General features: G+C 37.7%; 1 protein-coding gene across 5 annotated transcripts in view; it reads right to left on the reverse strand.

Annotated features, from left to right (window-relative positions):
• The window catches only part of CDADC1 (cytidine and dCMP deaminase domain containing 1), a 105,649-nt gene that overhangs the window by 41,173 nt on the left and 39,610 nt on the right, over positions 1-24,866 (reverse strand). For all 5 annotated transcript variants that reach the window (XM_036011388.1, XM_036011385.1, XM_028526496.2 and 2 more), the window contains 3 exons: positions 19,922-19,971; positions 3,458-3,627; positions 869-1,058 (listed from right to left, as the gene is read on the reverse strand). In XM_036011388.1, coding sequence (XP_035867281.1) covers positions 869-1,058; positions 3,458-3,627; positions 19,922-19,971 — 410 coding nt within the window. The remainder of the gene's footprint in view (positions 1-868; positions 1,059-3,457; positions 3,628-19,921; positions 19,972-24,866) is intronic.

Genomic DNA, 24,866 nt, shown 5'->3' on the forward strand with positions numbered 1-24,866 from the left:
CTGAATCTAAAAAAACAAAGACAAACTAAGCAAACAACTAGAATGGGAACAGAATCATAGATGTGGGGATCATTCAGAGGATTATCAGCTGGGAGGGAGAAGGGGGCAAATGGGGGATAAAGTACAGAGACTAAGAGACATAATTGATAGCTACAAAATAGGGGGATGTTAAGATAATATAGGAAATGAGAAGCCAAAGAACTTACATGCATGACCCATGGGTGTGAACTAATAGGGGGACTGCTGGAGGGAAGGGCAATACTGGGTAGAAGAGGGCAAAGGGGGAAAATTGGGACAACTGTAACAGCATAATCAATAAAATGCACTTGAAAAAACCTAAATAGTAAAAAAGCATAAAGAGTTAAACTTGAGTTTTACAAGAACTACCTCAGTACTTTTTTGATACATCAGATATTAAATCCCTTGTAACCATTTCTGATTTTTCCATTGAAGAATGTGTGCACGTGTGTATACATGTTTATGTCCCCCCATCTTTTGGGCAACCTTAAACTATTTTTGCCTCTGTTGACCATTCTATCCAAGCCAGAAGGAAGGGTAAGGGAAGAGGAGGGTCACAGATTTTCTTTTGTTAAGCCACCAGATAGTACATCAAAGGGCCCACTAATTCAAGATCTGTAAAGTCAATATACAACTCTCACATATAGAAATGTAAATTCATAAGACAGAGACCCTAAACTAAACATATATGTAAATAGGCAACTGGTTTTTTGCACATAAAAATAAACTCAATGATAATAGTTTGTGGAAACTCTTTAAAACGGTGGGAATTATTAATTTAAAACATGAAGCAGGGTACCAAACAACATAATAGAAAGTACACTTGAAAAAGATTTTGTATCTTACTTACTGTAAATTTGCTAATACCCTGAAGTTCTCCAAATCGCATGTAAGAGATGTCTGCCTTCTTTTTTCCAACATCTATATCCCCTGTATAGATTTGTTTTATGCCTGCACCTTTAATTAAAGGTACACACTCATCACATGGGCATTTTGTCACAAAAATCATACTTTTTTCTTCTGGTTTTATTTCTTGACACCTATAAAAATTAATAAAATATTATGAAGGCAGTTTCTGAAAGGGTAAGGTATATTTCAGAGAAATCTTTGAAAAACTAACACTGAGCTGCTTTAAGAACAGATTTACAACACTATGAACAATAATAAGTAAAACTTATTTTTGCTAAATTAGTGACTGTTCAAAATATATAAACTCATCACTGCAAAAATATAACCTGAACACTACAATTATTATAAGTAAAATTTATTTATTTATTCTAACCAATTTGGCAAGGTTTCAGTATTAGATTACAAAATTAATTAAAGCAGAAAGAGACAGACATTTTGAGCGAGAGAGAGAAAGAGAATACAATGTTTTCTAAGTAAGAACTTCTTTATAATGCCAGAATTAGGGGTGAGAACACCCTCCTTAAAAGTTTATAAGTATGTAAAAATGGAACTGCCTTTTGACCCAGCAATTCCGCTGCTGGGATTATACCCTAAGGGCCCTGAAATACCAATCCAAAAGAACCTATGAACCCCAATATTCATAGCAGCACAATTTACAATAGCCAAGTGCTGGAAGCAACCTAAGTGCCCATCAACAAATGAATGGATCAAAAAACTATGGTACATTTACACAATGGAATGCTATACAGCAGAGAGAAAGAAGGAATTTATACCCTTTGCAACAGCATGGATGGAACTAGAGAGCATTATGCTAAGTGAAATAAGCCAGGTGGTGAGGGACAAATACCATATGATTTCACCTTTAACTGGAACATAAGCAATAAAAGAAAAAAAGCAAACAGAATATAACCAGAGTGATTGAAATTAAGAACAATCTAATAACAGGCTGAGGGGAGGGAGAGGGGACAGTGGAAAGAAGGGTTTTCAGGAACTACTATAAAGGACAGATGGACAAAACCAAGGGGGAGGGTGGAAGCAAGGGAGGGAGGTGGGTTTGCAGGGGGTGGGGGGAAAATGCAGGCAACTGTAATTATAACAACAATAAAATAACTTAAATAAAAAAGTTTATGAAGTATGATTAGAGATTAATTTATCATGGCAGCCAAAAGATCTACCCCTTTATTTAATGGAGTAGCATTTATTTAATAAATGCTAACTAAATTGATAAATTAATATTAAAGTTTTGGATCGGATTATAATTCCCTTATACCCTCTCTAACACAGGATGATTTTATTTAATATTTAACAAATGATCTATATTTCCATACAAAATGAAGCAAGTAAATCAGTAATGAAGAGCACAAAGAAAAGAGAAAGGAGTTGTTTGATGGGGGTAGTGTAGGACTAACGGATACTCTCTTCTGAGGCTACAGGGGCTGTACTTCCTGGATTTATAGTTTACTCTGCTCAGAGTCAGCTGTCTTATATCACCTCTAGCCTTCCATATTCATCTCTCTAGATCAGACTCTTACTCCATTCACCTGGACTACGGCAACATAATTTTATGCACCTAGTCTATTCAAACAATATACCCACAACCTAAGCAATCAGTAGTGTGGTTCTGTTAATGCTATTCCATTTCCATACTAACTACCAAATGAAATGTAACCTCACAGTCTTCCCTATACAGTCCCAATCTAGTCCCAGCTATTCCATGGTTCAGCCTAATTACAACATGCATGTTCCTACACACACAGTTTGCCTACTTCTAGACCACTGCTATATCTGAAGCTAGAATGACTTCCCCACAAGTATATTCAATTGCCACCACCCTACCAATCCTTTAAAGATCAGCTTGAATTCTAGTTTCTCCATAAAGCTTTTCCCTCCCACTCCCACTCTATCCATAGCAGCTCTTGAATTTTCAAAGCACTTGTGTTGGCCTTTCCCACACAACCAATTACATTAGGTTGAATGCCCTGTTATATCCCCTACTATATTATAAGCTCCAAAGGTCAGGAGCACATTTTAATCAATTTTGAATACCCTAAAGTCACCCCCATAATGGTTAAGGCTGAGAAATGTTAGTGAAAATAATCTAAATTAACAATATAGGAGGCAATTCCAGTTATAATCTCTAACAAAAACTATGTTAAACCAATTTAATAAAATCTGTATATTCATAAATATAAAATATGTACTTTTGATTTAGAAAACAAAGGAGAGCTTACATTCCAGAAATATACAAGACCCTAAGGACATACTTCATGCAGTTTTATATTAGAAAGCAAAGGAGAAAGGGGAAAAAAGATTGCTCAATAAATCTGAAGGCTCAGAGGATATCTGATAATGGCCTGAGGTCAGGCAGCAAAAATCAAGTATGAACAAAGCTGGAAGGCTGGAATAAAGCTGCAAAACTAAAAATAAACAAACAAAACAACAACAACAACAAAACAAAACAAAACAAAAAAAGAAAATTTCAATAACCCTTGTTACATTTCAAAGAAATGCGTGCAAATGAATTTCATACCTAAATGTCAAGGCATTCTGTTCCGCATGGACAATGTATCTAAATTTCCTTATTTCTCTGTCTTTCTGTTTGTCATCCATATTGGGGAAGTCAGCATACTCAGATCCAACAGGAAAAGCATTATAACCACATCCTATGAAGTACATCATACCTGTCCCATCACAATTTTCCTGTGAGAGGGAGAAAACAATAAAGCTATTTCCAACATTCTGAAAAGGCAGCTTAGTACCATACTTAATACATTCAATTTTGTACAAAATGTATAATACACTTAACTTCTATGAAACTGAATCATCAAAAAGTACAATCTTAGGGGGAAAAGGTGTCAAGGAATATGTATAAACAACACACAGACAAAACCAGAGGGGGTTTTGTTAGGATACAGGATGGGAGGTTGGGATGGCTAGGGTGGGGGGTAGTGGTGGGGAGAAAATGGAGACAACTATACTTGAACAACAATAAAAAATAAATAAAAATACATTTTGACAATGAAAATAAATATTAGACCCTCCTACTGCAGTATGGTCTTGTCGAAGTTAAATTTCAGAAAGGCTTATCATCTCTCTAACATATAATCTCAAGGAAGACATTGGTTTTAGCAGTTAATTAAATACTAGCTTGTATAATTCACATAGTTTCACTTGATTCAAACATCTTTCCTGGAACAGGTTATAAGATTCTGTATAACAGAAACCATGACTTCTTTTTTATCCCTTACAGTATACCTATTTGAGAGTTTCATACATAACAGATACTCAGTAAATGATTGTTAATTCCTTATATGCTCTGTGCTGTGGTACTGGTTATCAAGCCAGAAATTTAAAATATATTTTGAACAATTTCTGTTCTTGTGCTAAAAATGTGCCATTGTGATATATCTAGAAAATAAAACATTCACTTATCTATAGTCTTCAATAATTGAGCCCTTATATATTATCACAGGACTTCTTACCTCAATGGCTCTCATGGTCAATAGCATTTTAGGTATTAATATGAATGCTTTGTCAATTATTAGAGTGAAATATTTTATAAATCACAACTGTTTACAATAGCTTGGAATATGCTATAATAAACCTCACTACATTTCAATATATCATAATTACTCATGTGATAGTATCAACAGACTCATTACTATAGCAGCTTGACAAAAATCACTGTTATAATAAGCCAACAGAAGCTTACAAATAAAATACTATCATATTAATACATAAATTAGTCTTGAGTACTTACTAAATGTCCAACAACACGCTCAGTTTTATATGTATTATTTCATTTAATCAACACAGACGGAAATTTAAGCCCAGAATGCCTGACTCCAAACCTATATCTTTCTAATTTACCATATTAAGTACACACACTGTAGATAACTTAACTGAAAACTTAAATTCTCCACAAAGTACTTGAGAACAACCAGATTATAAGCCAAGGCCTGCTGAGCATTCATATAAATACCAGTAGGAGTTCCAACCATAGGCCAGGCACTATGCTAGATGCTAGGAATATAGCTGTAAATAACACAGAGAATCTCTGTCCTTGTGAACCTAATAATCAAGAGATTTTAAGAAACTGGAGACTTCTGGCCACAATGGGGGCGTAGGCAGACACACTGTGCCTTCTCACACAACCAAAATAAGGTCAACATAAACTTAGAAACAAAATAACAACCAGTACTGACAGAAAACTGAACTGTATGGAAGTCCGAGACAACCAAGGAGTTAAAGTAGACACATTCATCCAGTCCAGTAGGAGGGCCGGAGCTGGGAGGCGGCGGGGAGAGAGGTTGAGGCAAAAAAAAGTAGTGGCTGGTGGACCCTGGGCACAGAGGTGGCAGTGGGCAGACTCAGCGAGGCGGTAGATTGTGGAGGGTTGCAGGATACAAGGTTGCTTGTGGAACCTGGCAGCCCCACATTTGTTGGCAGATAAACCAGGAGAAACTGGGGAGCAACCCAGGGTCCCAACGTGGGGAAATAAAGCCTCAAAACACCAATTGAAAACACCTGTGGGGGTCGAGGTGGCAGTGGGAGAGACCCCCAGCCTCACAGGAGAGTTCATTGGAGAGACCCACAGGATCCTAGAATGTACACAAACCCACCCACATGGGAATCACCACCAGAAGGGCCCAGTTTGCTTGAGGGAAGTGGAGGAAGTGATTGAAATCCAGCAGAGAGCACAACAAGCACCATTGCTCTCTCACAGGCCCCTGCCCCATGTACAGTGTCACAAGGCAGCAACTGGGTTGATGAACACCTAAGGTGAACACCTAAGGCTCCGCCCCTCACTACATAACAGGCTTGTCAAAAAAAAAAAAAAAAAAAAAAAAAAAAAGGCCCAAATGCAAGAACAGATCAAAGTTCCAGAAAAAATACAACTAAGCATCAAAGAGATAAACAACTTATTAGATGCACAATTCAAAGCACTGGTGATCAGGATCTCACAGAATTGGTTGAATTTGGTCACAAATTAGATGAAAAATGAAGGCTATGCTAAGTGAAATAAAGGAAAATGTACAGGGAACCAATAGTGATGGGAAAAAAACTGGGACTCAAATCAATGGAGTGGACCAGAAGGAAGAACGAAACAACTAAACAGAAAAGAATGAAGAAACAAAAATTCAAAAAAGTGAGGAGAGGCTTAGGGACCTCTAGGACATCTTGAAACCTTCCAACTTCCGAATTATAGGGGTACCAGAAGGGGAAGAGGAAGAGAAACGAGTGGAAAAGTTATCTGAACAAATAATAAAGGAGAACTTCCCCAATCTGGCAAAGGAAATAGACTTCCAGGAAGTCCAGGAAGCTCAGAGAATCCCAAAGAAGTTGGACCCAAGGAGGAACACACCAAGGCACATCATAATTACATTAGCCAAGATTAAAATGAAGGAGAGAATCCTAGAAGCAGCAAGAGATAAGGAGGCAGTTACCTACAAAGGAATTCCCATCAGACTATCAGCTGATTTCTCAAAAGAGACCTTACAGACAAGAAGGGGCTGTAAAGAAGTATTCCAAGTCATGAAAGGCAAGGACCCACATCCAAGATTGCTCTATCCAGCAAAGCTTTCATTTAGAATGGAAGGGCAAATAAAGTACTTCTCAGATAAGGTCAAGTTAAAGGAGTTCATCATCACCAAGCCCTTTTCATATGAAATGTTAAAGGGGCTTATCTAAGGAAAAGAAGATGAAAAACATGTTCAGTAAAATGACAGCAAACTCACAATTATTATACCTAATAACCACACCTAAAACAAAAACAAAAACAAACTAAGCAAACAACTAGAACGGGAATAGAACCACAGAAGTGGAGATCACATGGAGGGTTGTCAGCAGTGGAATAGAGGGAAGAGAGGGGAAAAGGTACAGAGAACAATTAGCATAGATGGTAGGTAGAAAATAGACAGGGGGAGGGTAAGAATAGTATGGGAAAAGTAGAAGCCAAAGAAGTTATATGTATGACACATGGACATGAACTAAGGGGGGTGGGAGGGGGTTTGCCGGGTGGAGGGGAATGAAGGGGGGGAAATGGGACAACTGTAATAGCATAATCAATAAAATATATTTAAAAAAAGAGATTCTAAGAAACTGGACACATAACTGTGATGAATGTTACAAACGAGCTATAAAGAATACTATGGGGGATTTCCTCAGGGGAGCCTATTCTAGTAAGTGTTAATAGTTGAGATAGAAATAAGTCAAGTCAAGAGATACTTTGAAGGTGGAATCTATACTATTTGGTGATTGATTGGATGTGTAGAATAACAGGGAATGGGATGGTGACCACTGATAAAGAAATAGGTCATCAGGGAAAATACTGGACATATTGGCTAGGATGAGCTTGAAGTATTTATGAAACATCCAGGCAAAAAATAGTCAAAATACTTGCTGTAAAATCTATTAAGGCAAAATTTAGGTTCTCACACATAGTTATTAAGTATCTCTTAATTCCATGTTCTCCTAACCCATCTCCATAATTCCAGGCCTTCATCATCTTTTTAATTAATGTACCTAATTTCCTGTCTAGCTCCACTTCATTCTTTTTATAATTCAAATCTGAAGCAATTATTTTCCCACTTAAAATATTATTGGATTCCACTATCCATTACAGTTAGGTACAGCCACGTGTGGTTAGTCTGAATTGAGAGGTATGGTTAAGTATAAAACATACAAGATTGTGAAGACTCCCCAATATGCAGAATATTTAATTAATAATATTTTACATTGATTACATTTTGAAATATTTCTGCTCACGTTAATTAAAATGTATTCTTAATATTAGTTCACATGTTTTTTTTTTTTCAATATGGCTCCTATAAAATCTAAAATTAAATACATGGCTTGCTTTTCATTTCTACTGGTTAGTACTGTGCTAGTGTATCCCACTGTCTAAAGGATAAAGTCCAAACTCTCTACATGTTCTACATGAAGAAATACAGTTCTTCAGGGTCCAGACCAATTTTTTTTTGCAACAGTATATACATAGGACTCTGGACTCCAACATGCACTGTCCCACATTGTCTCTCACACCTCCTACCTCTGCATGTTATTCATAGTCCCATGGACTTATTCTGCATGGTGAATTCCTATTTATTTTTCAAGACAAGTGGCATCTTACATCCACCAAGAATATTTTACTCATTCCTCTAAGCAGAGTTAAGATTCCTCCTCTGCTTTCATGGTATCATGTTATAATCACACATACCAGTCTATTTTCTACTTTTCTGTGTACATGACTAAATTACAGAAGGCCATGAGGGGCAAAAAAAAATGTGGTCTTTAGCTCCCCACTGTATACTGTGGCATAGTGTCTACCCTATAGAAAGTGTTTAATAAATGTTTGCTAGATCAATAAAGGGGACTCCAGAATGGCTGCAAAGTAGATGGAAGCTGCATTCACTTGCTCCCAGCCCCAAACTGGATTTACAGCTAAATTGCAGAGCAATCAACTTAAACAACTAACTAAAAGCTAGCTAATATTATAACCAAAAAGTACAGAAGATGCTATACAGACACTGGTAAGAATGGTTGAGAAGCAGGAAGGGAAATCCACCCCCACACACACACATACAGGTACAGTGGCAGCTGAGAAGCTGGAGAGATATTGTGGCTGCGGAACTCCCTTCCCCTAGGAGGGAGGAGTCTTAACCCTAAGCAGAGTTCCCCAACCCACAGCAACAGAGACAGAAAGAAGAGACTGAAGCATCTGGCTGTCGAAACCAGTGGGGATTCACCCTTCCTGGGAGATTCAGAGTGCACCTTCTCAAGGTAGAGTACTCTTACTGTTATAGCACCGGTCTGGAGAGTTCAGTCCAGAGTCTGCTGAAAAGTCTGTGCTGCTGAGGACGGGTCTGCTAGTTATACATAGTGGTCACTTTAGGGGGCCCTCTATTTTCTGGAGAGGATTTAGGTAGAGACCCAGACAGTGACTTAACTGTGTAGCTTGGGAAAGAGGACCAGTCTCCCCTACCTCGAGTACACAGTAGGCACCCCTGCCCCAACCTGCTGAGCCACTCCTGCTGCTGAGTTTGGAGGCACAAGGGAGCTGTGCAGGGTTGGGATTTTCAGCCCACCCTATTATATTATGTGGTATACTGTGCCAAGCTTGGACTTTTGGCTATGACCAGCTGAGTTATGAGCCCCTGCAGAGTGTGGACTTTCAGCTCTGCCCCACTGAGACCAGCCATGTGGAGATACTGGAGTGTAGTGTAGGGATGAGATTTTCAGCACCATTCCAAGCAGTCTGGCAGCAAGCTAGGGAGCCATACAGAACTGAGATTTTCAGATTGTGTCTCCTAGGGAAGCTTCTTCTATCTGGAAGCCAGACATGCAGTGGTAGGCTATGTGGCTACATTGTGGGAAGGCAAATCCAATCTCTCCTGTGTTCAGCCTATGCTACCTGGGGAAGGGGAAAAAGTGCCCTCTGCCTTCCTACAGGTTTGAGGGCACCACTCCTAACAGAAAACTGTTTAGCTTAGCCCTGCCAAATCCTGGACACACCACTGGGTGCAGATTCTCCACAGGGGGGAAGGAAAAGCAGCTCAGAACAGGGACTTTCAAAGTGTGAGACCCCCAGAGGCTATTGTCTGGGCATGAGACAGAGAGCCTAGCCTCCTCCTGTGAGCTGGGCTGGCATCATCCCCAGTGAGAGATTCTTTTGATCTATCCCTCGAGCCCAGGGTGGCTGGCTGTACCCAATCTGAATCAGCAGCAAAATACCTAGGGGAACTAGAGTTGGAGACTTTGGTAGAGATTGAGAAGTTTAGCTTTGAATCAGGGTCTGCTTTCCCCTCACTGAATACCCCACTGAGTGACCCCCAAGTAATAGACCCACTAGCCCTATCTCAACTAGCCTGGGCTCATCCTAGAATTTCTCACTGAAAGGCTCCGAAGGAAAGCCAGGCAAGCTTAGGAGGAGACAGAATAGGGGAAAGGTGAAGGTTGGATTTCAGGGGACCTTGGTCCATTTACAGAACTGCCCCTAGATCTAAGCAGGAAAAAGCTGACCCTTTTACACAGATTAGCCCCTCACCCACACACTCAAGTCCAGTAGACACTGGCACAAACAGTGAATAGATTGGTAGCTACAGACAGGGAGCCCAAGGCCGGTTACACACAATGTCTGACAGCTACATTTTCCTGAACTTCACCCATGTGAACCCAGAACCAACAAGGTCAGTGGTGAGCTTCAGACCACATCAGAGCTCAACCCAACTAGGCACACAACAGGCACACCCAAAGAGGAATTCTCAAAAGCACCAGTCTCTGCTGGAAACAATGTCAAGGGGCAGTTCCTGCACACTGTCTCATACACGGTGGTCAAGGTTTACCCTTACAGTCTCCCAGCTTGAAGGGTTAACTCTACCTACAAAAGGGCCAACAGCACTCAAGATCCAACTACAACAGGGGGTGCACATAATCCAAAAGAAATACACCTAAAGCATAGAGTTCAGGTGATCTGTAAGATTGTGCCACTGAGCCCAACAAGGCACCTTCATCATGAAACCATCAAAATAAGTTGAGGAGACATAGATGTACCCAACACACAGAGACCAAATGGGGAGACAAAGAAAAATGTCCCAAACAAAAGAACCAGAGAAATACTCAGAAAAAGAATTAAAAGGAATAAATGAAATGGAAGCAACCAAAATACCAGATTTAGAGTTTAAAATAATCATTATAAGGAAGCTCAAGGACCTTAGGGGAAGAATGGATGACCTCAGTGTGAAGTTAAACAAAGAGATAGTAAATATAAAAAGGAAATAGAAACCATAAAGAAAAAGAACCAGTCAGAAATGAAGAATACATTAGAAGGAATCATTAAAAAAAAGGGAACTAAGAGAAATGAGGAAGGTCTAGGGAACCTGTGGGACAACATCAGTGTAATAACATCCACATCACAGGGGTACCAGAAGGAAAAGAGAGTGGGCAAGGGATAGAGAACCTATTTGAAGAAAATAATGGTGAAAATTTCCCTAACCTGGTGAAGGAAAAAGTCACACAAGTTCAAGAAGCACAGAGTCCCAATAAAGACGAACCCAAAGAGACCCACACCAAGGCACATAATAATTACAATGGCAAATGATAAATACAAAGAGAGAATCTTAAAGGCAGCCAGCAAGAGAAGACTGTTACCTACAAGGGAGTTCCCATAAGGCTGTCAGCTGTATTCTCAACAGAAACACTTCAGGACAGAAAAGATTGGCATGAAAGATGCAAAGTTATGAAAAATAAAGATATGTAACCAAGACTACTCTACTCAGCAAGGCTATCATTTAAAATTGAAGGTGATTAAAAAAAAAGCCAAAGGAGTTCATTAACACCAAATTAGCATTTCAAGGAATGTTAAAGGAACTGCTTTAAGAAGAAGAAATAAAGAGAGAGGATATAGGTATAAAGGAAACAATGGAAATAAATAAGCACCCATCAGTAATAACCTTAAATGTAAATAGGTTAAATGCTCCAATCAAAAGACATGGTTGCTGAATGGACAAGAAAACATGACACTCATCCCAAAACCACAAAATATACATTCTTCTCAAGTGCACAGGTATCATTCTAAAAGACAGACTTCATGTTAGGACACAAAATATCTTAACGAATTCAAGAAGACTGAAATCATATCAAGCATTTTCTCAGATCCCAATGGCACAAAACTAGAAATCAACTTCAATAAAAAAAAAACCTCAAAAATATTCAAATACATGAAGGTTAAATAGCATGTTATTCAATATGAATGGGTTATCAATGAGGATGAGGAAGAAATAAAAATTACCTGGAAACATATGAAAATGAGCACACAATAATCCAAAATCTTTGAGATACTATAAAAGCAGTCCTGCCCTGGCTGGTGTGGCTCAATGGATTGAGCACTGGCCTGTGAACCAAAGGGTTGCCGGTTCAATTCCCAGTAAACATACTTGGGTTGCTGGCCAGGTCCCCAGGAGGGGGCATGTGAGAGGCAACCACATATTGATGTTTCTCTTCCTCTCTTTCTCCCTCCCTTCCCCTCTCTCTAAAAGTAAATAAAATATTTTTAAAAAATAAAAAAAGCAGTCCTGAGAGGGAAGCTCATAGCATTACAGGCCTACTTCAAAAAGGAAAAAAAAAATCTCAAACAATCCAATCCCATACATAAAAGAACTAAAAACAGAACAAACAAAGCCCAGAGTAAGCAGCAGAAGAAAATAATAAAGATCAGAGGAGAAATTTAAGAAATACAATACAAAAGCTCGATGAAACAAAGAGCTGCTTCTCTAAAAAGATTAACAAACCATTAGCCAGATATATCAAGAAAAACAGAGGACCCAAATAAATAAAATCAGAATTGAAAGAGGAAAAGTTACAACCAATATCATAGAAATAAAAGGACTGTAAGAAAATACTATGAACAACAATACACCAAAAAAATTGGACAATCTTGGCAAAATGGATAAATTTCTATAAATGTATAATCTTCCAAAACTAAATCAGAAAGAATCAGAAAATCTGAACAGACCAATAATAACTAATAAAATTGAGGCACTAATGAAAAAACTCCAGCAAACAAAACTACTAAACTAGACAGACAAATTTTCATTCAAAGAGAACTACCACCTCTCCTTCTCAAACTATTCTAAAAAATTCAAGAGGAGGGGAGACTTCCAAGCTCTTTTTATGAGGCCAGCATTATCCTAATTCCAAACCAGATAAAGACATTACAAGAAAGGAAATTATAGGCCAATATCCTTGATAAACTTAGATACTAAAATCCTCAACAAAAATTAGCAAACCAGATCTAGCAACACATTAAAAAGATCATACCATGATCAAATGAGGTTTTTACCAGGGATGCAAGGTTAGTACAATATTTGCAAATCAGTAAATGTGACACATCACATAAACAAAATGACAGATAAAAATCACATGATTATATCAAATAAGCAGAAAAAGCATCTATAAAATTTAGCATCCATTTATGATAAAAACTCAGCAAAGTGGGAATAGAGGGATCTTACCTCAACATAATAAAGGCCATATATGGAAAACTACAACCAACATCACACTCAAGAGGGAAAAACAAAAGCCTCTAACTTAAGAACAGGAACTAATCAGAAATATCTGTTTTCACCATTCTTATTCAACATAGTACTAGAAGTCCTAGCCACAGTGACCAGACAAGAAGAAATAAAAGGCATCCAAATTGGAATGGAAGAAGTAAAACTGTCATTATTCACAGACAACATGGTATTGTACATAGAAAACCCTAAAGACTCCACCAAAAATATACTAGACCTAACTTGGTAAAGTAGCAGGATACAAAAGCAATATTCAGAAATGGATATTTTTATACACCAATAATGAACTATCTGAAAGAGAAACTAAGAAAAAAATCCCATTAACTATTGCAACAAACTAATTAAGTTACCTGGAAATAAATATATTTTTCTATCACACAGACAACCCCCACACCGTTGTCCATGTCCATGGGCCCTGTGTATATGTTCTTTGGCTATTCCATTCCCTATGTTGTACTTTACATCCCCGTAACTATTCCATAACTATCAATTTGTACTTCTTATAATCCCTTCACCTTTTTCACCCAATCCTTTGGCAATCATCAAAATGCTCTTTGTATCTATAATTCTGTTTCTGTTCTACTTCTTTATTTTGTCTCTTTTAGATTCAATTGTTGATAGATATGTAACTACTGCCATTTTATTTTTCACATTTTTGCTTTCCTATGCCTTTTTAAAGAAGACCCTTTAACATTTCATATAGTACTAGTTGGTGGTGATGACCTCCTTTAGCTTTTTCTTGTCTGGGAAGCTCCGTGTGTCCTCTGATTCTAAATGATAGTTTTCCTGGGTAATCTTGAGTTGTAGGTCCTTGCTTTACATCACTTTCAATATTCTTGCCAATCCCTTCTAGCCTGCAATATTTGAGAAATCAGCTGACAGTCTTCTGGTAGCTCCCTTGTAGATAACTAACTGCTTTTCTCTTGCTGCTTTTATGATTCTCTCTTTGAATTTAACCTCTGGCATTTTAATTATGATGTGTCTTGGTGTGGGTCTCTTTGCATCCACCTAGTTTGGGACTCTCTGTGCTTCCTGGACTTGTATGTCTATTTCCTTCACCAAGCCAGGGAAATTTTGTTTCATTATTTTTTTTTGAATGTGTCCAATTTCCTCCTCTTTCTCTTCTCCTTCTGGCACCCCTATGAGGCAAATATTGGTATACTTGGTGTTGTCCCAGAGGCCCCTTACACTACCCTCATATTTTGTATTCTTTTTTCTTCTTGCTGTTCTGGTTATTTTTTGCTTCCTTATCTTCCAAATCCTTGACTTGAACTTCAGCTTTATCTCCTCTACTGTTGTTTCCCTGTAAATTCTTCTTTATTTCAATTAGTGTATCCTTTGCTTTTGAATGGATCTTTATGCTGTTGACATCCTCACTGTATTCCTTGAGCATCCTTATAGCCAGTGTTTTGAACTTTGTATCTGCTAAATTGCTTATCTCCATTTTGTTTAGTTATTTTTCTCAAGTTTTGATCTGTTCTTTCATTGGGGCCACATCTTTGTCTCCTCATTTTGATAGCCTCCCTCTGTTTGTTTTTATGTATCATGTAGAGTTACTATGTCTCCCAGACTTGATAGAATGGCTTAATTCTGTAGGGTCCAGAGGCACAGCCTCTCTTATTACCCAAACTGGGTACTCAAAATGTGCCCACTGCCTGGGCTGTGTACACCCTCCTTTTATAGTTGAGACTTAATTGCTGTAGGCATGTCCAACACCAGCCACTGCCTATGTTTTGCCTCAGGTCACACAGCATTAGCTACAAAGTGATCTACAGATGGCTGCTACTTGTGCTGAGCTTGGAGGTGTCCAGGAGAGGCCAAGCTGTGAACCAAGGCCAGCTGCTGTTAGTGCCAGGTTTGGGGCAATGTAGCAAGAGGTTTGCTTGTTTGAGAGAATTTAGGAAAATCTAAAGCATAGGTCAAGACAAGCCATTCATATGAAAAAGCCACTGAAAACAGCTTGGATGAGCCTGAAAGATGGGTGGGGCAGGTCCTCATGGAATCACCAGGGTGGAGCAAACAGTGTGAGACAGGTTCATGGAGTCTCAGATATAGCCCTCACCTGCTGGCTGTGTGGTTCTGTGGGGGAAGGGCTCAAAAAAGGAAAATTACCCTCTGCAAGTGGTTCTGTCTAGGAGAAAGGTGCCCCTCAGCTTGACAATTCAGTTCCTCCCTGTTTGTGTCCAATGTGTTTTAATCTGCTGCCCCAGCACTGGAGCTCAGAGGGAATGAGTCTGAGTAAGTCTGTTCACGGGCCTTTTAAGAGGAACTGCCTGGGCCTCTAGCAGTTTGTCTTCCACAACACCAATCCCTACTGGTTTTTACAGCTAGAAGTTATGGAGACATCTTCCTCGCACTGGACCCCTGGGCTGGGGCACCTGGTATAGGGCTAGGACCCCTCACTCCTGAAATAAAAATCTGTTTTGATCCATGACACGTAGGTGTGGGAACAGCTTGTTCTTCATCTTTGCCTCTCCTACAGTCTCAATGACGTTTCTTCTTTAATTTCATAGTTGTAGGAATTCCATTCAGCTCAATATCTGACAGTTCTGAATGATTCTTATTTTCTAGTTTAGTTGTAATTTTGATGTGGTTGTGCAAGGAGGCATGCCATGTTTACCTACACTGCCATCTTGACTAGAAATTCCACGGAATTATTTAACGAAGCTGTAAAAGACCTGTACTTAGATATTATAGGATACTGAAGAAATAAATTGAGGAAGATACATAAGTGGAAGGAGATATTGTGATCATGGATTGGAAGAATTAACATCATTAAAATGTCCATACTACCAAAACCAATATACAGACTCAATGCAACTTCCATTAGAATACTAATGGTACTTATCACAGATCTAGAATAAATATTCCAAAAATTTATATGGAATCAAAAAAGACCCCACATAGCTTCAACAATCTTGAGAAAGAAGAACAAAGCTGGAGGTATGACAATACCTGATATCAAACTATATTATAAAACCAATGTAATGAAAACAGCCTGGTACTGCATAAGAACAGGCATATAGATAAGTGGAATTGAACAGAGAGCCCAGACATAAGTCCATGCCTTTATGGTCAATTAATATTTGACAAAAGGGGCAAGAGCATATAAGAGAGTACAGAGAATATCTTCAATAGTGTTAAAAAATGAAAGAAAGAAAGAGAAAGAGAGAGAGAGAAGGAAGAAAGGAAGAGAAGACAGGAAGGAAGGAAGGAAGGAAGGAAGGAAGGAAGGAAGGAAGGAAGGAAGGAAGGAAGGAAGGAAGGAAGGAAGGAAGGAAGGAAGGAAGGAAAAGAAAGAAAGGCCACCAACTTAAACCATACAAAAGAATAAATTCAAAATACTTCTGGCCAAGATGGAGGCATAGGTAGATACACTTTGCTCCCTTGCACAACCAAAAGGAGGACAACAACAAATTTAAAAACAAAAAAATAATCAAAACTGCCAGAAAATCGAACAGTATGGAAGTCCAACAACCAAGGAGTTAAAAAAAAGAAATATTCATACAGACTAGGAGGAGGGGCAGAAATGGGCAGCTGGGGCAGAGAGAATGCATGGCAAGGCAGGAGGACAGGGTGAGTGAGGAGGCAGCTGGCAGACTGGGGGAGGGGGGCACACATTTGTGTGTGGATTAACCAGGAGGAACAACTACGGAGCACAATGGAACACACAACCCAGGGTTCCTGCGCAGAGAAATAAAGCCTCAAAACCTCTGACTGAAAAAAAAACCTGTGGGGGTTGCAGTGGTGGGAGAAACTCCTGCCCCATAGGAGAGTTCATTGAAGAGACCCACAGGATCCTGGAATATACACAAAACCACCTACCTGGGAATCAGCACCAGAAAGGCCCGATTTTCTTCTAGGATTGGGCGAAATGACTGAAATACTGCTGAAAGCTGAGCAAGCAGAATTGTTCCCTCTCTGACCCCTCCCCCAGATACAACGCCACAACACAGTGAAGTGGGTTGCCCCACCTTGGTGAATACCTAAGGCTCCACCACTTAACAGGTAACAGGCACACTGAAACAAAAAAAAAATAATGGCTGAAATGAAAGAATAGATCAAAGCTCCAGAAAAAATACAACTTAGTGATGAAGAGATAGCCAAACTATTAGATGCAGGTTTCAAAACATTGGTAATCAGGATGCTCACAAAAATGACAGAGTATGGTCACAAAATAGAGGAAAAAGTAAAAGCTATGAAAAGTGAAACAAAGGGAATTAACAGTGAAGGAAAGGAAACTTGGACTCAAATCAATGGTGTGGACCAGAAGGAAGAAAGAAACATTGAACCAGAACAGAATGAAGAAATAAGAATTCAAAAAAATGAGGAGAGGCTTAGGAACCTCCAGGGAAACTTTAAACATTCCAATATCCAAATCATAGAGATGCCAGAAGGAGAAAAGGAAGAGCAAAGAAACTGAAAACTTATTTGAGAAAATAAGGAAGGAGAACTCCCCCAATCTAGCAAAGGAAAAAGATCCAGGAAGTCCAGGAAGCTCAGAGAGTCCAAGAGAAGTTGGACCCAAGGAAGCACACACCAAGGCACATCATAATTACATTACCCAAGATTAAAGATAAAGAGAGAGCCCTGGATGGTGTTGCTCAGTGGATTGAGCACCAGCCTGTGAACCAAAGTGTTGCTGGTTCAATTCCCAGTCAGTACACATGCCTGGGTTGCAGGACAGGTCCCCAGTAGGTGGCACACAAGAGGCAACAACATGCTGATGTTACTATCCTCTTTCTCACTCCCTTCCCCTCTATAAGAATAAGTAAAATTTTTATAAAAGATAAGGAGAGAACCTTGAAAGCAGCAAGAGAAAAGGAGACAGTTACCTATAAAGGAGTTCCCATAAGACTATCAACTGATTTCTCAAAAGAAACCTTACAGGCAAGAAGGGGCTGGAGAGAAGTATTCAAAGTCATGAAAGGCAAGGACATACATCCAAGATTAATCTATACAGAAAAGCTATCATTTAGAATGGAAGGGCAGATAAAGTGCTTCCCAGATAAGGTCAAGTTAAAGGAGTTCATCATCACCAAGCCCTTATTATATGAAATGTTAAAGGGACTTATCTAAGAAAAAGAAGATCAAAACTACAAACAGAAAAATGACAACAAACTCACAACTTTCTCCACCCGAACCTAAAAAAACAAACAAAAAACAACAAAAATGAACTAAGCAAACAACTAGAACAGGAACAGATTCACAGAAATAGAAATCACATGGAGGGTTATCAGCAGGAAGGGGGAGGGGGAAGAATGTGGGAAAAGGTACATGGAATAAGGAGCATACATTGTAGGTACAAAACAGACAGGGGAAGGTTAAGAATAGTATGGGAAATAGAGAAGCCAAAGAACTTATATGCATGACCCATGGACATGAACTAGGGTGGGGGGATGATGGTGGTTGGGGGTACAGGGTGGAGGGGAATAAAGGGGAGAAAAAAATGGGACAACTGTAATAGCATAATGAATAAAATATATTTTAAAAAAGAGAATGAACTAAAAATGAATAAAAAACTTAAATGTAAGTTGCAAAACAATAAAAATCCTAGAAGAAAACACAGGCAGTAAAATTTCAGATATCTCACATAACAATAGTTTTGCTGATATGTCTCCTAGGGAAGGTAAACAAAGAAAAAATAATCTTCATCAAATTTAAAAGCTTTTGCACAGCTAAAGAAACCATCAACAAAAGGAAAAAGGAACCCATTATATGGGAGAACATATTTTCCAATGGCAGATCTGAAAAGGGTTTAATTTCTAAAATGTTTAAAGAACTTATAGAACTCAACACCAGGAAGACAAACAATCAAACTAAAAAATAGGCAGAGGACCTGAATAGACTCATCTCCAAAGAGGACAAACACATGGTCAATAGACATATGAAAAAATGCTCAATGTCACTAATCATCACAGAGACGCCAATTAAAACCACAATGAAGTATCACCTTACATCTGTCAGAATGACTACCATCAATAAATCGAGTCCTGGAAAGCATGTGGAGAAAAGGGAACCCTAGTGCACTGCTGGTGGGAAGGTAGACTGGTGCAGCCACTGTCCTAAATATGAAGTTACCTCAAGAAATTAAAAATGGAACTGTGTTTCAGCCTAGAAATCCCACTTATGGGAACATATTCTAAGAATCCCAAAACATCAATTTAATATGCACATCTGTGTCAGAGCAGCATTATTTATAATAGCCAAGTCTGGAAACAGCCAAAGTGCCCATAAATATGAGTGGATACAAAGTGCCCATAAAAAATGAGTGGATACAAAAGTTGTGGAACAGTTGCACAATGGAATACTACATGGCAGTAAAAAAGAAGGAATTCACACTGTGTGTGACAGCATGGATAGACCTGGAGATTATTATGCTAAGTGAAATAAGCCAGTCAGAGAAAGACAAATATCATATGATCTCTTCTATATGTGGAATCTAAAGAAACAAAATAAATTAACATACAAAATAGAGGCATAGATACATGGAACAGACTGACAGCTGTTGGAGGGGAGTGGAGGGACTAGATGAATGAAGGTGAAGGGATGAGTCAAAGAACATATATACATGACCCATGGACATGGACAGCAATGTGGTGATGGTCTGATTTGGGGGGGGTCAATCTGGGTGAATGTGGGCAAGGGGGGAAATAGTGGGGGCAACTGTAATAGTGTAAATAATAAAAAAATAGGAAAATAATTATGAACCTGAATAAAATATAATAAAACATCAAAGAAATGTTTGCTAAATGAATGAATCTATCCAGAAAATTGTTGAGAGTTTAAAGAAATGCTTATAGAACATAATAAAATCACCAATACAAAATATTAATGCAATGGGTCAATAAAATATATTTAAGGCTGAACTATGTTTAAAGAAAATCAAGGTTACATGTTTAAAGAATTATTTTAATACTTACAGATTTTCTTTCTGCCCAAATTACTGCTCCAACTCCTATTTTATGATCCTCTAAAAGATAAATGGCATTTAACTCAGAAACAGTCAATGATTTGTTCATTTCAGAAATAACATTTTTCCAAAAATAATAAAAACATTTATTGAAACATACTTTCTAAATGTAGCTGCAATTTTTGACACTTCCCAAATTACAGAAAACCACTAAAATAAACACTTTTAAGCATGGAATATGGAAATTAGGTAATAAACAACTAGACAGTGTCACTACCAACCCAGTTACATGGGATCTATATGCGAAGATCATTAAATTGGCAGCGTCCATGGTCAGGTCACTTCAGAGCTGTAACCAGAATTGAATGTAACTATCAATTCTCCACCCAGAAGTCAGTTTGTAAATAATTAGTTCTAACAGATGATAAAATTGATTAACACACAAGTTTCTGATTTAATATAACTGTTCACAACAATCAAATCTGTCTTCTACCAGTTTTTATCACTCTAATCACAGAAAACAGATTTCATGCAAATGTTCTTGCTAAGAAAAATGTTCAGATTTATAATACAAACATAAATAAATCTTTATGAGCTTTCATATATTTATATTGCTGGTAAATGCATGAAAGGGATTTTGATTTAAACAATATGTTGTCCTTTCTCTGATCTTCATAATTTGCTTTTAGGGGAGTTAGAAGCTAAGCTAGTAACATGTTTATTTCTAAATCAATTATAAGATTATAATTTTCCTGTAGAACTAAAATCTCTGCAACAAGATATACTTCTGAAAACCATTAATATGAAACAGAAAATTTAGTAATCAAAATAGAAATTCTGCATATAAAGAATATACTTTTTCCTTGTACCAACATAAGGGTGAGTTCCAAATGTCTAGGACAAGTATACATTAATTATGAAAACCAAAGTATTTATCCAAATTTTAATAAGGGACTAATGTAGTTAAGTAGGTACATTTACACAGAATACATAACAATCATCAGTCAACTTAGTCTAGAATAATTTAATATTGGTAAGGATTAAATGAAACTGTGGCTTCACCCTACAATTTCCTTAAAATTAGTCCTTGCAGTGATAACATATTTAAATACTTATTTTTATAATAAAAATACAAAGAAACTTTATTACACTTATGCATTAAAAACTAGGATGCTCCATAATTTTTAAGCTATGATACTCTAATAAAATTCTCCAAATTCAGTTCAAGCAAACTTGGGTTTTCAAACTTATATTACAAAGTACTTGTGTAATTTATTTTAAGCACTTTTTATTCATCTCCTTTTTACCCAAAGGCAAAGCAGATACAATTTCCTTTTCTAGATGAGAAAACAGGTAAAGAAATTAAGTGACTAAAATTTAGTCCTCCAGACCCAACCTATTTGCCTTTCTTCCGCCACTCCCTTTGATACTATTAAGAATTTTATAACAAACATTTCCCTTTATTGAATACCCAAGTATACAGTGGTGAGGGAAACAGAAGTCCCTATATTCACAAAACTTACAGTCTGATGATAGATGAAGACAGGAACAAGAAAACACATATGCGCTGTGCAGGAAATTAACACAACCCTGAGGAATGGAGTGCATGAGAGGAGGGCTTACTCTACAGAGTGGAATCTGTCATGAAAGGGATTTTAGTGTCACCAAAATACTGTTTCTTGTAAGACCTTTATAATAAAATATGTGGGGGAAAGAATATAATTATGGATTTATGATCATTTCTAAGGCAAGTGGCAGAAGTTATAAACATAAGAGTATATTTGTCTGCAAAACCAAAGCCTTTACTGGAGGTAAAATTGTGCTCAATGTATGTATAAATTAAAAACAAAAAATGAAAAACTGAAATAGAAATTCTTCATATTAAGAGCCTACTTTTCCTACCATCTACACTGAGTGTTTTTCATCTTGTGGTTTGTTGTTTTTTGTTTTAAGTCTCAGGAGTCACTTTTTCTGTTTTCAGTTCGGAGACAGACTAAACCTTGTCAAGAGGGGAAAAAATGTGACTTTTGATCAGCACACTGCTCTACTGCTATCTAAGGTAAGTATACCAAGATAATATTCTTTCCAATGTATATTTTAAAATTAAAATGAAATCTCATGCATGTTAGATGGAGTAGATTTCACACAGCCCCAACACTGGCTGACAAATTAGGTAGTTTCTCAAAAATCTTTTCATATATGTAATTTTTACAGAAACTGCTCTAGTCATTCTCAGGTTGCTCCTGTCTTCATTAGTGTGCCATTGAAGGAAGATCAACTTATAATCATGAACCAAATTCTTGAGACTCTGATCACTAAAAGTTAGAGAACTCTTTATCCTATCTATGGTTCTAGAACACAGGCATCGTTATCTTAGCTCCCAATTCTGTCATGTCAGGGTTTGTCCATATGGTCCACAGGCCACTTGTATCAGAACCACTGGCTGCTTGTTAAAAAGGCAGACTCCTATCTCCATGGAAGTGCCCTGAATCAACTTCTCCATGGAAGTTGGGCAGACACAGGAATTTGTATTTGTGTAAGCATTCCTCTGTACTAAAGCTGAGAACCACAAAGTTATAATTTGAAACATTAAACTTTCTTGGCTACTCCAATCTACTTTTGTCATCAACACTGTGGTTCAGGAGGAAGGTATAATCTTCAGCTTTGTAAAATGTTAAATCTAATGGGACAACAGGACCCAAAACAGAGATTAAAGTATCACACTTAAACCAGGTAGATTAGATATAATCCCCTCCTAACTCTTTTTCCCCCTAGAGCCTAAATAAATTTTGTCACTGTTTTGCTACCTCAAAGCATCATAGATACATACTTTTAATGAAACCTTTGTGGATCGTATTTACTCAGCATTCAAGAAGCAATTCTTAAGCATGTACCATCAATTACTTTTAGAAAACTCTTGGAGGTTTTACAATTCACTTTAATCATAAGTATATTTTTAAATAAAATGGTTTAATAGAATGATTCCTTCATCTACTAAGTAGAATAAATAATGCCATCAAAGCAAACTGAACAGTGTGAAATGAAAAGTCTGAGTTATTAGAACACTCTATCGTGGGGATACTTACCTTGCAGGATTGTCCTCCATGTTAAACAATATCAGTATATAAATAGCCTAGCTCTGTGCCTGACATATAGGTGTTCAATAAATTTTTATTGTTACTATTTATCATCAATGAAGAGTATAAGTCTAGAATTCCTTATCTGAAATCCCTTACATCAAGATTTTTTTGGACAGCTTAATGCATTTATTTTGTGGCCACACCTGACCAAATGTTTAATGCAAACATTCACACATTTTACTTCCTTTGTGTAAATGTGTTGGATTACATGGTATTTTCCCAGATCCCCCAGAAGTGCTGGTTAATATATAGTATATATACCATAGTACCTTTCTAAAATCTGAAAATCTCTGAATTCCTTTTCATCTGGCTCCAAGGCTTGTTTTAGATAAGGGATTGTGAACCATTTATCTTCGGATATATAAAGATTTCCTTTATTCATTCAACACATTGCACTTAGTGCTAAGGAAAAAAATGGCAATGAAGATGTGATCTCTTCCCTGGAAGAACTCCCAATGGAGTGGTGTGCATGCCACAGTTGCATTCTATTTAGGATTTGGATTCCAGGCAAAGAAAAGTCACATATGATAAAAAAAATTAGCATTGAAAAATCTTTTAAATTGCCCATCAAGTGCAGAAGTACAGCTTTATGTAAAAAACTGCACAGAAATAGCACATAAATTTATACTTAGAGTATCTAATAAAGAATATATAGCCCCTGACTGGCATAGCTCAGTGGATTGAGCGTGGGCTGCGAACCAAAGTGTCGCAGGTTCAATTCCCAGTCAGGGTACATGCCTGGGTTGCAGGCCATGACCCCCCGCAACCGTACATTGATGTTTCTCTCTCTTTCTTTCTCCCTCCCTTCCCTCTCTAAAAATAAATAATAAAAATAAAATCTTAAAAAAAAGAATATATACACAAACATCAACATTTCTGCATCTTTAAACACTGGAATCATACATTGTATGAACTAATTATACATAATTCTATGAGAAGCAAGAAATACTGAGATCAAGTAAAAGAACAGCATATTCATATATCCCACCTTATGTTCACTTTGGAATGCTCTGAATTCTAACTAGCAAAGGGGAATTTGTGAATTATAGCTGTAACAGCTGTTCCCATTTATGTTTGTCTTTCCTGGTTTAGAGAAGAATTATTTATAAAGTTGGTTTTGACAAAGAGACTAATGAATAACCCACATACAAAGTAATTACATTAAGCCCTGGCTGGTGTGGCTCAGTGGATTGAGTGCCAGCCTGCAAACCAAGGGATCACTGGTTCAGTTCCCAGTCAGGATGTATGACTGGGTTGTGGGCCAGGTCCCCCATGGGGGGCACTAGAGAGGCAAGTGCACACTTATGTTTCTCTCCCTCTCTTCTCCTCTCTGTAAAAATAAATAATCTTTTAAAAAATAATTACATTAAATCAGACTGTTATGCTAGAGTTGTTTGGCAGCATATAGCTTTTGCCTGTTGTAGTAGAATCAAATTCTTTAATCAGAACTGAGTGCCTATTAACCTTCCTGAATGTCAGAATTCCTCCTATAACTTTAAAACTTCATTAGCCTAGGCCACACCCTTAGGGACTTGGTTTACTGAGTTGGAATTTGAGCATTTGTCCTCTAATAAAATTTCCATGGTGATTCTGATATGCTACCAGTTGAGAACTTCAATTCTACTGAAATTAATTTGATCTGTGGTCTTTGTTTAGAATACACTACAGACTACAGGCCAGTGGCATTTATCTGAACCTTTTCTGAAGATTTTCTCTCTTTTCCTTCTTTTTTGGGAAAAGTTTAAAAAATCCTATTATAGCCCACTCATCAAAGCTTACTCTACTGCTCCTCCTGCCTGCATTTTTTCCTTATTT

Source organism: Phyllostomus discolor, chromosome 11 (genome assembly GCF_004126475.2).
Source record: "Phyllostomus discolor isolate MPI-MPIP mPhyDis1 chromosome 11, mPhyDis1.pri.v3, whole genome shotgun sequence".
NCBI classification, from domain to species: domain Eukaryota; kingdom Metazoa; phylum Chordata; class Mammalia; order Chiroptera; family Phyllostomidae; genus Phyllostomus; species Phyllostomus discolor.